Here is a 17,501-nt window from a genome sequence, read left to right on the forward strand (position 1 = left end):
GTCCCTTTAAGTGGTTGTGGGAGGACTCCACTTGAGCAACTTACAGCTCAAGTGGAGTTGAGGCTTTACTACCCATTCCCCAGCTTTGCACAATCAACAATTTTATATTCATATTCTTTATAAATTTAAACCTCAAAATTTCTTCCTGTAACTAAGCCATTACAGATAGCCTCTTCTTATTACATGCTTTTTTTATTACCTTTTCACAACAAGAGACTGCTAATCCATGTGGGCTAAATAGATAACATTGTGCTCTCTCCAGTGGAGTTGTGGATGACACTGCACTAATCGGCTAAAATCCAGGTCAATAGATAATAAATAAATCGCCATGTGATCAGGGGGCTGTCAAGAGGCTTAGATACAAGGTAATCAGAGGTAAAAAGTATATTTATTTAACCGTGTTGGTTATGAAGGGATTATCTATCTTTTGAAACAGATAGAGGGATATGAACCAAAAAATGTTCTTGCATGATTCAGATAGAGCATTCAATTTTAACCAACTTTCTATTTACTCCTATTATAATTTTTTTCTTTATTCTCTTGGCATCTTTATTTGAAAAAGCAGGAATGTAAGCTTAAGAGCCAGACCATTTTTTGTTCAGAACCCTGGGTAGCGCTTCCTGATTGGTGGCTACATTTAAAGTGGAGCACATTCATAGATTAGTGATACTGTTGATAAGTTGTATCACGTTCAGTTTAGCGTGCACAACACTGAGTGGAATTTGTACATTTTTTGTATTCCTGCATTACTCATTATTATTATTATTATTATTATTATTATTATTCACACAAAAAACAAACAAACGTGTAACTCTTCTGCTTTCTATTGTGTGAGCTAATCCAAAGTGCAAAGTACAGTTGTCAAAAAGCTGATAACATCACTGATCTATGACTGTGCACTGCTTCTGACACAGGATTCAACAGTACATACGTACCAAGATGGTGGCACCTGGTAAAAAGAGGCAGAGTTTTACCAACTGGCTTCTGTAATGGGACAAAGTAAGAGAACAGCTTTAAAGAGAGCTACAGGTACAGGAGGAAAAACTATAGCATAGTAAGTAGTAACAATCCTACTGTAGTTCTACCCAGCTGTTTAATGCCCCTGTAAAGTACCATGTTCTATATACAACAAACAAAACACTGACTTTAAAACCTCCTGGCTTTTGTGTAAAAAAACAAGTAAACTGTGCTTTGCTTCAATCTTCCTAGAGAGATCCCCAAAAAAAAAAAAAAATCTAAATGCTGCAAATTGCCTAAACCAACTATCTGATTTGCAGGTTACAGAATTAGCTTTTTGGCCTTCTAGGGAGCATGGGACAAACACAATTTTACACAAAACCTAAGAGAAGTTTAATATTGAATTTGCATGTATACACATATAACAACTTAATATGAGGGAGCTATGTAAGTCTGTGTGATTTCTTGATTTCCCTCTTGTTGTAATACTTTGTACTGTAAGTCAGCTGATTATGTGTTTATATTCCCTCAATACTGTTCTCATTTGTTTCTGCTGCAGATATTGTCTGATCTTCAGGCTGCACGCTATATACACGGCATTGCTACCCACTGGTACCTGGATGCCATTGCACCAGCTGATGTCACACTGGGGCTTACTCACCAGCTTTACCCAGATTACTTTCTGTTAACCACAGAAGCCTGCACAGGGTTCTTACCATGGGACAAGGGAGTACGTTTAGGCTGCTGGGATAGGGGAAACCAGTACAGCCATAGGATCATAGAGGTAAGAGCTTGTCGGCCTATGTTACACCTTGTAATTACAAGAGCCTTCAATAGTCATGCAATACATTTGTATACTAGGTAAGTGTGACCTGTTTAATGCATTAAAGGGACATAAAACACAGCATTTTTATTTCATGATTCAAACAGAGCATACAATTATTATTTTTTTCAATTTGCTTCTATTATCAACATTGCTTTGTTAAGTTGCTCTTTATGGAAGAGAATTAGATAACACGCACTTGTGTGGAGCACTGCATTGCAGGAAAAAGTGCTGCAATCTAGTGCTCTTGCTAATGTATAACACTGTGGCCATATAGTGTTGCAGACACATGCACATTCCTCAGCTTATCTTTCTGCTTTTCAAAAAAGGATGCCAAGAGAATAAAGACACATTGAAAATAGAAGTAAATCGACTTCAAATGTTATGCTGTATCAGTTGTGTTTCAATAGTCAAGCTTCACCTATCAGGACTTCCTAGCCATTGTCATTTTGTTAGCAAAAGTTCAATTTCTTTGCAGCTTGTCTGATAATTTTTTGTCTTTTATGTGTCTATTTAATTATTTTATATTACAATCTTAAACTGTTTAATGTCCATTTAAAAGTACAGATGTGTATGTGTGTGTATATATATATATATATTTAAAGAATGGTCACATGCGCAGGTCAAGACTTACCCCCAGTCTAAAATTGAAGGGCAATTAATACATATAGGTACAATATCATAAACAACATAAAATTCCGTATGTTGAAATCATAAAATCTGAGTAGGTATGGTGCCACACTAGTTGTGTATTCCCCACTAGTTATCACCTACTCATACTACAGTAGTGTCAATATAATATTAACAAATACCAAAATAAACCTCCAATTAAAGGATTTTCAGTAGTTCAGAATAATAAATTTGTGTACAATGATACAATTACAAATATCATTGAGTCTATAAGTACTCAAGGGATTGAGCACACTGCAAAAAGAACCATCAAAAGTCCCAAAAGTGAAATATATGTAAAAACAGTCTCAAAGTTATCAAGTGAAGAAAAATTGAATCCAAAGATCAGGTAAGTTGGTGTGCCCAAAAGACCAGTGGTAATAGAAGAACTTCCTACTTACTAAAAACTACCTCAATCAAAATGAGGTAAGTGCCACACAGATTGTTAAGTAGTAGGCTCTCCAGCTGAAAGATGATCCGCTCTTTGAATGTCTCCTGGTATAGATCCCTTCTCTGTTTTCCCTCTCAAGCGTGTTATGGTCCCATCAGGTTTAAATGTGGAAATAAAAATAAATACAAGATAGTGCAATATTGTTTTTCACATGACGCCCTTACTATTTATTAGTTAAAAGCACATAGGTAAAACTTGCTTACACTTTGCAACCTCAATCCACATATGAGGTATCAGTAATACCTATTGCAACAGTGATAAAACCATTCACATAGCACTGAAGGCATAGAGAAATCTTTATATATAACAGTCCATATATGGGATCAAGTAATAGCCCAAGGAGCGTGAACCTCACCAAATGGCTTTCTAACGAGTTTCAAAGGCGTCTTAGAGATAATACTAGCCTTCTTCGTCAGCGGAATAATGTGAGGAAAAGATGCGGATCGTTCTTTAAATAGGAGAAAAACAGCGGCGGTGCGGCCCGCCCCTAAGAGAACTCCTAATTTCTACTGGAGGTGTAAGTAATGCCTTAAGGACGTATTGGGGGGGGTGTAGATACACACTCCCCCTTTTTTTTCTCCAATAGGTTTGCTATATACCTTAGTGCTGTGCTGGGGGGGTGTATAAATACGTCACTCCTAGTCCAAAAATAATAAATCTACTGGTAGCGATCGGGTATTTTTATTAGAGATCGCAAAAAAACTTTTTTCTGTGCAATACCATTGTCATATAGACTATATATGCTGCACTAACAAAAGATAATAATAGTATGTGTGTGCAAAAGGTAAATAACTCGCTCACTTGTATTAGGTGTTTCAGCGTGCTGGGAATGCTACAATATATCTTTAAATCGTATACAGAGAGTAAGTACACTCCATGTCCACATAAACTCATGGTAATCATGTTATTCACTCTTCTAACTGGAAGATAATAGATGTATATGTATACATATATGAGAAGTAAATAACCCGCTCGCTTATGTATTCAAGCATGAAGGGAATGCTAAAGTAAATCTTGAATTTTAAAGTCGAATCCAAAAAACAAATTCATTTCTTACTAGCATAATCACTATCACCATATATGCACATATGGAATCCTCATGGTAACCATAATTGTTCCCTATTCTATTTTATGTTACCAGCAATAAGACATTAATATATTTCCTATTGTAATAAAAAATTCCTATTAACTAAAAGAGAAACAACCAGTACTCATAGTATATTCCAAAATTATATGAGTCCCTGAGATTCTCTTTTCTAGACAAGAATTACCAATTTGTTGCTCTTCCTTTTGGCCTAGCGACAGCTCCAAGAATCTTTTCAAAGGTTCTAGGTGCCCTACTCTCTGTAATGAGAGAGCGGGGTATTGCGGTATTTCCTTATTTGGACGATATCTTGGTACTCACTCAGTCTTTACGTTCTGCAGAATCTCACACAAATCAACTAGTGTTGTTTCTTCGAAGACATGGTTGGAGGATCAATTTACCAAAAAGTTATTTGATTTCTCAGATAAGGGTAACCTTTTTAGGTTTCCAGGTAGATTCAGTGTCTATGACTTTGTCTCTAACAGACAAGAGACGTTTGAAATTGGTTGCAGCCTGTCAGAACCTTCAGTCTCAGTCATTCCCTTCAGTAGCTATGTGCATGGAAGTTTTAGGTCTCATTACTGCAGCATCGGATGCGATCCCCTTTGCTGGTTTTCATATGAGACTTCTCCATCTTTGTATGCTGAACCAATGGTGCAGGGATTATACAAGGATATCACAATTAATATCCTTAAATCTCAATGTTCGACTTTCTCTGACTTGGTGGTTAGATCACCATCGTATAATTCTAGGGGCCTCTTTCGTTTGTCCAACCTGGACTGTGATCACAACAGATGCGAGTCTTTCAGGTTGGGGAGCTATTTGGTGAAAGTTTGGAAATCTCAAGAGGCGAGATTACCAATCAATATTTTGGAACTCAGTGCGATTCTCAGGGCTGTTCAATTTTGACATGTGTTGAAGAGAGAACCGTTCATTTGTTTTCAGACAGACAATGTCACAACTGTAGCATATGTCAATCATCGGGGTGGGACTCACAGTCCTCAAGCTAGGAAAGAAGTATCTCGGATACTTGTTTTGGCGGAATCCAGCTCCTGTCTAATTTCTGTGGTTCATATCCCAGGTATAGACAATTGGGAAGCGGATTACCTCAGTCGTCAGACTTTACATCCGGGAGAATGGTCTCTCCACCTAGATGTGTTTACTCAAATTGTTCAGATGTGGGGGCTCCCTGAAATAGATCTGATGGCATCTCATCTAAACAAAAAACTTCCCAGGTACCTGTCCAGGTCCAGGGATCCTCAGGCGGAAGTAGTGGATGCATTGACACTTCCTTGGTGTTATCAACCTGCTTATATTTTCCCGCCTCTAGTTCTCCTTCCAAGAGTGATCTCCAAGATCATGCAGATCTTGTTTGGATGTCCAGTGGCCACTTCCACTAAGGTCAGATCTTCTATCTCAAGGTCCGTTTTTCCATCAGGATCTCAAATCATTAAATTATAAGGTATGGAGATTGAAGGCTTAGTCATAGAGGGTTCTCTGACTCGGTGATTAATACTATGTTGCAGGCTCGTAAATCTGTTTCTAGAAAGATTTATTATCGAGTTTGGAAGACTTACATTTCATGGTGTTCTTCTCATAAATTCTCTTGGCATTCTTTTAGAATTCCTAGAATTTTACAGTTTCTTCAGGATGGTTTGGATAAAGGTTTGTCTGCAAGTTCCTTGAAAGGACAAATCTCTGCTCTTTCTGTTTTATTTCATAGAAAGATTGCTAAACTTCATGATATTCATTGTTTTGTGCAGGCTTTGGTTCATATCAAGCCTGTCATTAAATCAATCTCTCCTCCTTGGAGTCTTAATTTAGTTTTGAAGGCTTTACAGGCTCCTCCGTTTGAGCCTATGCATTCTTTGGACATTAAACTACTTTCTTGGAAAGTGTTATTTTTTTTACCATCTCTTCTGCTAGAAGAGTTTCTGAATTATCTGCTCTCTTGTGAATCTCCATTTCTGATTTTTCATCAGGATAAGGCGGTTTTGCGGACTTCATTTAAATTCCTACCTAAGGTTGTGAATTCTAACAACATTAATAGAGAAATTGTTGTCCCTTCCTTGTGTCCTAATCCTAAGAATTCTTTGGAGAGATCATTACATTCTTTGGATGTGGTAAGAGCTTTGAAATATTATGTTGAAGCTACTAAAGATTTCAGGAAGACGTCTAGTCTATTTGTGATATTTTTTGGTTCTAGTAAAGGTCAGAAGGCTTCTGCTGTTTCCTTGGCTTCATGGTTAAAGTTTTTGATTCATCTAGATTATTTGGAGTCGGGTCAAGCCCCGCCTCAGAGAATTACAGCTCATTCTACTAGATCAGTCTCTACTTCGTGGGCTTTTAAGAATGAAGCTTCAGTTGATCAGATTTGCAAAGCAGCAACTTGGTCTTCTTTGCATACATTTACTAAATTCTACCATTTTGATGTATTTGCCTCTTCGGAAGCAGTTTTTGGTAGAAAAGTTCTTCAGGCAGCTGTTTCAGTTTGATTCTTCTGCTTTTGATTTAATTTTTTTCCTTTCATTTATGAGAATAAACTTATATTTTGGGTTGTGGATTAATTTTTTCAGCGGAAAATGGCTGTTTTTATTTTTTTCCCTCCCTCTCTAGTGACTCTTGCGTGGAGTTCCACATCTTGGGTATTGCTATCCCATACGTCACTAGCTCATAGACTCTGGCCAATTACATGAAAGAAAACATAATTTATATAAGAACTTACCTGATATATTCATTTATTTCATATTGGCAAAAGTCCATGAGGCCCACCCCCTTTTTTATGGTGGTTATGTTTTTTTTGTATAAAGCACAATTATTTCCAAATTCCTTTGTTGATGCTTTTTACTCCTTTCTTTATCATCCCACTACTTGGCTATTCGTTAAACTGAATTCTGGGTGTGGTGAGGGGTGTATTTATAGGCATTTTGAGGTTTGGGAAACTTTGCCCCTCCTGGTAGGATTGTATATCCCATACGTCACTAGCCCATGGACTCTTTCCAATATAAAAGAAATTAATTTATCAGGTAAGTTCTTACATAAATTATGTTTTAAAAAAATTCAAATTTATGGAGATTTAGCAATTAATATATATCCTATAATAATTATTGGTATTTGTATAAGATATTGGCCATTCGATTCTTTGATTTTTTTTGAAGAGGGAATGAAAAAAAGTAATGAAGGGCAATATTAATGCAGGGAAAAAATATCCTGTAGCATATCAGTCTGATCCTGCCTAATGACTGTCCAGCGCCGAAATACCAGGCAATTCTTCTCTGAACAAGGGAAGCAACAACTCCAGACAATCGTTTCGGCCTTCTGTGGGCCTCGTCAGTGAGGTGCAGTTGTATCTGCACCCTGAGTTGCAATTGAAATGAACAGGCATGGAAGTTATTCTAGCTTTTGTTCTATCTCAAGAGTGCTGTTCTCTCTTTTCTGATATTTATGCAAATAAATCGTCTGGGGTTGTTGTTTCTTTTGTTCAGAGAAGAATTGCCTGGTATTTTGGCGCTGGACTGTCATTGGGCAGGATCAGACTGTGATGCTACAGGATATTTTTTCTCTGTGGAAAGGCATCAACGTGTGCTAAAAGAAGACAGGCATGGAAGTTATTCTAGCTTTTGTTCTATCTCAGGAGTGCTGTTCTCTCTTTTATGATTGAGATATATATATATATATATAATTATATTAGTAAATCAAAAATGTATGTAGACGATTAAATATGCTCAAAACACAGTACAACTTGACAGTAATGAGTATCGGTGGCAAGCAAAAAATAGATCAATACTTTTAACAGCACCAAGGATTCATGCCGGTTTGTTCTTTGATTTTATATAAATAAAGGAAAATAGTATATAAATATCTACAATATATCTAAAATATTTCTTGGGGAAACACCAGATAATAAAATTCTAAAAGTTTCCTTTAAATAATATCTAGATTTATATACTCTATATTTCAAAGGTGAGTGATTATGAATATGGTGGTTACTTTAATCCAGACACCAAACAGAGAAAATTATCAGTCTATGAAGCAGAGACTACTGTATTGGATAATTTGAATATTGCCAACCCAAAAGATCTATTTGTAAAAATGGAAAAGTTAAGTCGTAAGCAACTTGAGTTGGCACGTTAGCAATAATTTAGAAAGATACCTTAAATAGAAAATAATCCCTAAAGGCTTAAGGTTAGAAAAAGTGCTGATAATGGACAATACAGAGGTGGAACTTTTAACTGAGTGGGATACAGCTTTGAAAGAGTGTTCAATTAAGTTTATAAATATTTTAATAAAATATAGAAACAAAAATGTGAAATCTCTGTGGGAGGAAATTAAAAGCATAAGAGACTAGCTTAATAACTTCCGTGGAGATGTTTACTATCAAGAACTAGATAAGGAGAACAAAACAAAATTAACCAGATTTGATGGAATAGTTGAGAAGAAGAAATTGAGTAAATGTTTGAGACTACCAAGCCAGTAAAGAAGAAGATAATCAAATGGAGGAAGAGCCTTTCCCCCTGTTGGTCCCTGATACACCAGGGTTAAACCCAGACAACACAGATTGGTTGTACATTAATTCTGTCAGATTACTTTTGTGTTTAGCCTCTGAATTTAGAATATAGCAGTTTAGAATGAGTTTTATATATATGGGTATGTAACACAAAGTTGGTAACTGGGTCGCCTAAGTGACCAACTGTGTGTGTTAATATTGCCCAAGTAACTTATATCACATATATATGTTTGCTTTGTATGTGATGAGAGTTTAGCGGGCTTAAATAGAAGTTACAGCACAAAAGATGTATAAATGTAGCGTGGAGAGCGGTACAGCTATTGACAATTGTAGATTGACTTATAACAGCGATGAACACTAATAACAAACTTTAGCGTTATCTGGTTATGAGCATATAACTTGTAACAGTTCACTTTTATACAACCTGAGCCCAAAGTACAGCGTGGAGAAGTTAGTGCGGTCGGCAATAGCTGATGACGTCAACCGAATACACAGTGTGATGCGTGTGAGACAAGGTAGGAGCTGCGTCGCACAGTGTGTAGATGTGACAGGCAGCACAGGCGGCAGAGATTAGGAACTTCGTTGGTGAGACGTAACTCGACCTCCGGAATTAGCTTGCTAAGGAACAGCAAGTGGGCAAGGGAATTTCTGGGCTAGTAAGGAATTTACTAGCAGACACGAAAAATTAACCAAGCAATGATGAGTGGAAGAGGAGGTGCTTAAATACCAGTGGTTAAGAGTGGAAGATGAATCCTTAAAGGGACAGAGGAGGCAAACCCTGACAGAGCCCCCCCCCCCCAAGGAAACCACTGCGAGGTTTCAAGGCACTGGTCTATCTGGGTTACGACGATGGAATAGGGAGACCAGGCGTGGAGCCATGACATTAGTCGCAGGCTCCCAAGAATCTTCAGAGGCATCATAACCCTGCCAGTGAACCAAATATTCAAGACGTCCATTCCTCATACGAGAGTCAACTATGCTCTGCACCTCATACTCTGGATCATCTGAGAGGTCGTAAGAGGCAAGGACATCAGACGAGGAGCTGGTAGATGAATCACAAGGCTTGATGAGTGACACATGAAAAGTCGGGTGGATTTTATAAGAGTCCGGTAATTTCAAAGTTACCGTGACAGGATTGGGCATGGCCAATATCTGAAATGGACCAACAAAGAGTTTAGCAAGTTTCTTTGATGGAACACGAAGCCTGAGGTTTTTTGTAGATAACCAAACCCTTTGTCCAATGCGATAGGTGGGCTGTTGTCGATGGCGGAGATCGTACTGTCTCTTGTGAGATGCCTGGGCATGTTTTATGTTGTCTTTTATGATTGTGAAAGCTTTCAAAATGTCATTGATTGTGTCATTCACAATGGGGCAGGCTGATTCAACTCTGGGTAGCATATGACTTCTAGGATGCAAACCATTATTAATGTAAAATGGACTATACTTAGTAGAAGCATTAGGGGTGTTATTGTACGTGAACTCAGCGAGAGGTAAGAAAGTGTACCAGGATTCTTGTTGATGTGAACAATAACACCTCAGGTATTGTTCCAACCACTGGTTTGTTCTTTCAGTTTGCCCATTACATTGGGGGTGATATGAGGTAGTTAATTTTCGGTCTATACTTAAAGCACTACAGAGTTCTTTCCAGAATCTAGAGGTAAACTGAGTACCCCTGTCGGAGAGTACACTGGTAGGTATGCCATGTAGTCGGATTATCTCTCTGATGAATAATTGAGCTGTAGTCAGAGCAGTAGGTACAGTGGGCGTCGGAATGAAATGTGCCATTTTAGAGAACATATCAACAACGACCATGATACATGTATGAGACGATGATTTGGGGAGATCTACTATGAAGTCGAGACTTACATCAGTCCAAGGAATATTTGGAACTGGATAAGGTTGTAGGAGACCCACGGGTTTCAGATGGGAAGGTTTGGAAGTGGAGCAAATGTCACATTTGGAGATGTAATTTCTTACATAGGAACCCATGGAGGGCCACCAATAAGAACGTTTGAGAATCGAATACGTTTTATGGAAACCAAGATGTCCAGCTAGCGGAGAATCATGTACTGTTTCAAGGAATCGGGACCTGAGATCTGTAGGAATATATAGCAATTGGTTGTGATAATACAAACCATCAGGAGCCAGATAGAGGGATGTGGTTGGTTTAGAAGAGTCATTAGCTTGTGAAGTTCTGAGATCTACAGGTACTGTTGTGAGAGAGGCCAATACATTCTCCTTTGGGATAATGGTAGAAGGAGTATTATCAATGTCTGGTCGTTGATATAGGCGTGAGAGGGCATCAGCTTTGCCATTCTTGGATCCAGGCCTGTATGTTATGATGTATTGGAAGCGGGAGAAATAGAGGCTCCATCTGAGTTGCCTTGCTGAGAGAGTCCTGTTGGTTTGGAGATATTGTAAGTTCTTATGATCTGTCAGGATGACGACTGGGAAAACTGATCCCTCGAGGAGATGACGCCAATGGTCAAAAGATACTTTTATAGCAAGCAACTCCTTCTCTCCTACTGGATAGTTTAGTTCTGCTGTTGTTAATACCCTTGAAAAAAATGCTACAGGGTGTATAGGTTCTGTAAAAGACTTCCTCTGTGAAAGAATTGCCCCCAAAGCAAAGTCAGAAGCATCGACCTCTAAAATAAATTGTGAATTAGTATCTGGGAACTGAAGGATAGGTGCAGTGGTAAAACGATCCTTTAAGGTATCAAATGCCTGTTGAGTAAGTGGGGTCCAATCAAATTTATTTTGTAACTTTGTTAAATCAGATAAGGGTTTTGACAATGAGGCGAATTTATGGATAAACTTGCGGTAAAAATTGGCGAAACCAAGAAATCTTTGTACGTCCTTCCTATTTTTTGGGATAGGCCATTGCTTAATGCAAGAAACCTTGGTTTCTTCCATCTTAATACCTGTGGGGGTGATGTGATATCCCAGGAAAGATACTTGGGTAACGTGGAACAAACATTTTTCAAGTTTGGCATACAAACTATGTGTACGTAAGCGGGTGAGGACAGTTGTAACATGTTGTATATGTTCTTCAAGATTTTGTGAGAATATGAGTATATCATCTAAATACACCACGATGTATACATCTAATATATCACGGAAAATATCGTTAATGAAATTTTGAAATGTAGCCGGTGCGTTACACAAACCGAAAGGCATAACAGTATACTCAAACAACCCGTAACGGGTTCTAAATGCGGTTAGCCATTCGTCACCGGCACGGATTCTAACGAGGTTATAGGCCCCTCTTAGGTCCAATTTGGTGAAGACCTGAGCACCACATAACCTCTCAATTAATTCGGGGATTAAAGGTAATGGGTACCTATTCTTAATTGTTTTCTTGTTGAGTTCCCTATAGTCTATGATAGGCCTGAGTGATCCATCTTTATTCTTTACAAAGAAAATACCAGCACCTGCTGGCGAAGTGGAGGGTCTAATAAAACCCTTATCCAGATTTTCTTGTAAATAAGTTTTTAGATGATCTAACTCTGGTTTGGATAAGGGATATATGTGTCCATATGGTATACTGGAGCCAGGGAGTAAATCTATAGGGCAATCATATGCTCTGTGTGGAGGTAATGATAATGAGTCTTTCTTACTGAATACATCTCTGAAATTATCATAACATAGAGGGAGTTTAGGTTCTATAAGTACTGCAATGTGTTGTGGTGAAAAACAGTTATTAGTACAATAATTGGAGTTAAGAGTGACAGAAAAATCTTTCCAATGGAGTGTAGGTTGGTGGGTCTTTAGCCAAGACATACCTAAAATGATAGGGAAAATAGGTGAGGTAATCACATTAAATGTTATGATTTCTATATGACCTGTATCAGTAACCATAAGTAAGGGTGTCGTTTGTTGTCTCACAGGACCTGAGGAGAGAGGTGAACCATCAACAACGTTAAAAGAAAGTGGAACAGGTTTTAATTCAACAGGAATTTTATTGGTTCTCACATACTCTAAATTGACAAAATTACCACATGCACCTGTATCGATTAAGGCTTCAGTTTTGACTGAGTGTCGATGCCACTGTAATGAAAGAGGTAGAAAAAAATAAGTGTTGGATTTTTCTTTTACATTATGATTATATATAATTCTTCTGAACCTACCAGTCTTTTGTTTTAATAGTATTGGGCATGCCTTGACATCATGATCTCTGGCTGCGCAGTAGCTACAGAGACCCAGAAGGCGCCTTCTGTTTTTTTCTTGCTGAGTCAAAGGTCCCTTGATCGCTCCTATCTCCATTGGGACCTCGTGATCCTGTTGTTTTAGCATGGTGGTAGGTGACGGTCTTTTTAAGGTACCTGAGTAGCCAGTTCTCTCGTGGCGGCGTTCCCTGATGCGTCTATCGATGGTAATGCTTAAAGGGACACTGTACCCATTTTTTTTCTTTTGAAATTCAGAAAGAGCATGCAATTTTAAGCAGCTTTCTAATTTACTCCTATTATCATATTTTCTTTGTTCGCTTGCTATCATTATTTGAAAAAGAAGGTATCTAAGCTTTTTTTTTGGTTTCAGTACTCTGGACAGCACTTTTTTATTGGTGGATGAATTTATCCACCAATCAGCAAGGACAACCCAGGTTGTTCACCAAAAATGGGCCGGCATCTAAACTTACATTCTTGCATTTCAAATAAAGATACCAGGAGAATTAAGAAAATTTGATAATAGGAGTAAATTAGAAATTTGCTTAAAATTTCATGCTCAATCTGAATCACGAAAGAAAATTTTGGGTACAGTGTCCCTTTAAGGTGTATAATTCCTCCAGTGTGGGAGGTATGCCAATCCTAGACAACTCATCCTTTATGTCATCTGACAAACCAATTCGGAAATGGTTCTTGAGGGACGGCTCATTCCATTGAGAGTCCCTAGCATGTATCTTAAACTGTGCAATATAGTCCTCTACAGGTTGCTTATTTTGTTTTAGGGCTCTAATGGACGCTTCAGCTGAGCTTTGCTTGAAAGGATCGTCATACAGAGATGACATCTCTTTTAAGAATTCATCCAGTGAGTTAAGGATTGGATCTTGTCTTTCATAATATGTGTCAGCCCCGAGAAACGATATAATAGTCAAGACCTTTAATCTATCTGTTCTATAAGTGGTTGGTTTAAGTTCAAAAAGCAATAGACATGAGTTTTTGAACTCTCTGAATTGGGTTCTGTTTCCTGAGAATTTCTCAGGGAGGCTGATCTGAGGTTCAGGCAGCTGCATATTAGAATTAGATTTTGTGTTGTATAAATCTCTGAGACATGTTTTTACTGTCTCATTATCACTCTGCAAATCTCTGATACTTTGTGTGAGACTATCAATGCGCTGTGAAATATTAGTGAACTGATCTGCTATTTCCTCAGAAGACATTTTTTAAGGCTTGGTTAATATGTCAGATTACTTTTGTGTTTAGCCTCTGAATTTAGAATATAGCAGTTTAGAATGAGTTTTATATATATGGGTATGTAACACAAAGTTGGTAACTGGGTCGCCTAAGTGACCAACTGTGTGTGTTAATATTGCCCAAGTAACTTATATCACATATATATGTTTGCTTTGTATGTGATGAGAGTTTAGCGGGCTTAAATAGAAGTTACAGCACAAAAGATGTATAAATGTAGCGTGGAGAGCGGTACAGCTATTGACAATTGTAGATTGACTTATAACAGCGATGAACACTAATAACAAACTTTAGCGTTATCTGGTTATGAGCATATAACTTGTAACAGTTCACTTTTATACAACCTGAGCCCAAAGTACAGCGTGGAGAAGTTAGTGCGGTCGGCAATAGCTGATGACGTCAATCGAATACACAGTGTGATGCGTGTGAGACAAGGTAGGAGCTGCGTCGCACAGTGTGTAGATGTGACAGGCAGCACAGGCGGCAGAGAATTTCTGATTAAACAACTAAAAATCTATGCGCTGGTGGTAGATAATACTTCACATAAAAATCAGATACCCCAAGTCATCTGAATAAATAGTTTTAGTAGCAGTTATGATTGTCTTATATGTGTGCGCCTGTGTGCAAACACTGGCTTAATATCTACCAAATGACAATGGTCTTAGTAGTATTTGTATTTCTATGTCTATGTTTATATAAATAAATGTATAGAAAAAAACGTTTTTTAGTTTTTAAAGAATTTTCATAGAATAATATCTTAAAATTATTAAGTTCTAATTCAAAAATAAAAATAAAAAATAATAATAATAAAAATATACAAAGATTATTGGTTAAAAATAATATTCTTTTATTAGAATCAATATAAAACAGTCAGTCGAAATTGCTTAATCTTAAAGTGGTTATGTGAGAAAGTTGGTACCAACCAATTGTATTGAGGTGTAGCTACAATTAGTATATGATATATGTGTGTAAAATTAGCAAGTCCAGTTTATACCTTGGCAGGTATTTAAAAATACTTTTTGTAAAAGATTTGGCTTTTCGCTCATAAAATGCACCAAAGGTAGAAAATAAGGTATAATTGGTAGAAATACAGTTGTTTAGAGATCGTTGTTGAAGACAACTATTGACACCTGGTTCAACAATAGGTGTTTATTTTCAGCCTTTTTGAAATAAGCCTTTTTGTGATATGACCAAAAGATTTAGGCTAGGTGTTTGAGCCGTTTTCTGTATGTCACAGTAATTATATCACAATAGTTATTGAACACTTAGTTTGTCTTTTGCGATATTATTAATCAACAGACTTTGAATAAGGTACCTTATTTGCAGTTCCAAGTCATATAAGAAGGTTCTTGCGTGTCCAAATGAGGTATAGATGAGAAACTTTCTTTGTCCTTTCAAAGTTTCTAGGAGCGCTTGTTGCAGCGTGTATGTCTCCTGTGAAAGTTGCCTCTGTCACTTCCGTGTCCGGTCTTGACACGCCCACCAAATGCGAGATTGACAGATAGGTAAAGAGCAAGGTTTCTCCAGTGCAGTGTAAGCAGTCTGTATCCAAGGTGATCAGTAAGCAGTCTGTATCCAAAGCAACGCGTTTCAGCTCCAAAGAGCCTTTCTCAAGCTTCTGTCAGACCTGCTTAGAATCCTATCTTTTATACCTTTGTTCCTGATTGAGTAAATTGTTTAATTGTTTTATTGAAGCATTGACAAAGCCAATATCATTTCTGTGTGTGGTTTTCAATATGCTTAAAAGCCGCTATAGAGTATTCATGTATTCTTATTAGAAAAAAATATAATAAAATAAATAAACAACTAAATAAATAATTTTAGTAAAAAAATGGAATAGTTCTCTTTTTTCCTTTGTTGAAAAGATATTTTTTATATTTATATTGGTACTATACTGTGTGTGGTTTCAATATGTTTAAAAGCCACTTTAGATTAAGTAAATAATTATAGTGAAAACTGGAATAGAATCGGTTGGCTTAGTTCTCTTTTTTTCCTTTGTTGAAAAAATATATTTTTACATTTTTATATTTCTATTGGTTCTGGGCTAGTAAGGAATTTACTAGCAGACACGAAAAATTAACCAAGCAATGATGAGTGGAAGAGGAGGTGCTTAAATACCAGTGGTTAAGAGTGGAAGATGAATCCTTAAAGGGACAGAGGAGGCAAACCCTGACAAATTCCCTAGATTTTTCAACACATGTACCACATAGGAGTGAGATTAGGGAGAATGAATCCAGTGTTGATCATAGAAAACCTACTAGGAAATCGGGAAAATATTTTAACAATAGAGATGGAAAGATAGAGTTCAATTATCACACCGGGAACGAAAATCCTAAACAAGGGTATAAACCATATAAAGGGTTTAATGGAAATAGGAACTCCGACACTATCTTTCGAGGTGAGAACAGTAATATGTCCAATAAAACATATGGAAATAGAATGTACTATAGAGACCAATATGATAATAGAAACCAGTATGACAATATAAATTATCATCCTAGTAATGACTACAATAGAAGGGATATTAGAAACTTTAATTGGAGAAGAAATAGCTCAAGTGGAAATGGGAAACAGAACAGAACTAGAATGGGAGCTAGCTCCATGAAGAACACAATACCTAATATGGGAATCTATAATAACAAACATGCAGGAGGACAACTAAGGAGAATAAACAATTATCCTTTTTTAGAGGAACAGGGAGAACAGTCCAGGTCGAATCGGATGGAAAGGGAGATCGACAGGGGAGCAATCGGAACCCCAAGATTGGAGCCCCAGTGGAAAACAAGGGGCCTAAAAAGGCCAAACACAGAGGATGTAGAGGAGACCAGAAGAAGAGACAAAAATCATCACTGACCTGGGAAACAAAAATTTAAAAATGAAAGTCTTTAATCTATCTACAAGAGAATTAGGGGCGGATGACACTAAAACCCTCGAAAAAGGATTGTCTTTCACTCCTACGAAAGGACCAAATTCCTTTCAACTCTTTATCGATCTAAACAAATTTACACGTAAGCTCGCCCTGACGAGACATTTTGAGAAAAACTCAACAAAATCTGAGGATGATAACAGAGATGAAGAAAATGAACAATCGCGTATAAGAATCCTGGAAGAATTGGAAGAAGATAGCAATCGAGAAGGATTGAGGAAATGCTTACCAGCGCATACATCATTAAAACCTCCCTCCACATATTACCCTATTCATTCTAAGGGCAGTTTAATCACGGTCTTCTCGAATCTGGTTCAAGAAGAGTTCAGAGAAATGTTGTAATAATTATAAAATTAAAAAGGATAACTTGACCGTCAAACAGAAAAAGATCATTAAAAAACTAGAAGATCCAAATATAGTGATTCGGTAGGCAGATAAGGGGGGAGGGATTGTAATCCAAGATAGAAAAGACTATATACAGGAAGCTAAAATATATATATATATATATATATATATATATATATATATATATATATATATATATATATATATAACAGACAAGCACTCCAGATTCCTGTAGAAATGCCCACGGTGCAACCGAAAGTATGCACAAATATAGTAAAGAGAGTGCACTCGCCAGGACTTGTATATAGATATTATTCCATAGATGTGA

The 17,501-nt window shown here is 37.2% G+C and overlaps 1 protein-coding gene across 2 annotated transcripts in view; it reads left to right on the forward strand.

The window, feature by feature from the left end:
• The window catches only part of GBA1 (glucosylceramidase beta 1), a 209,805-nt gene that overhangs the window by 178,463 nt on the left and 13,841 nt on the right, over positions 1-17,501 (forward strand). For both annotated transcript variants that reach the window (XM_053703377.1, XM_053703368.1), the window contains exon 8: positions 1,517-1,741. In XM_053703377.1, coding sequence (XP_053559352.1) covers positions 1,517-1,741 — 225 coding nt within the window. The remainder of the gene's footprint in view (positions 1-1,516; positions 1,742-17,501) is intronic.

The sequence above is a fragment of the Bombina bombina genome, chromosome 1 (assembly GCF_027579735.1).
Source record: "Bombina bombina isolate aBomBom1 chromosome 1, aBomBom1.pri, whole genome shotgun sequence".
Lineage (NCBI taxonomy): Eukaryota > Metazoa > Chordata > Amphibia > Anura > Bombinatoridae > Bombina > Bombina bombina.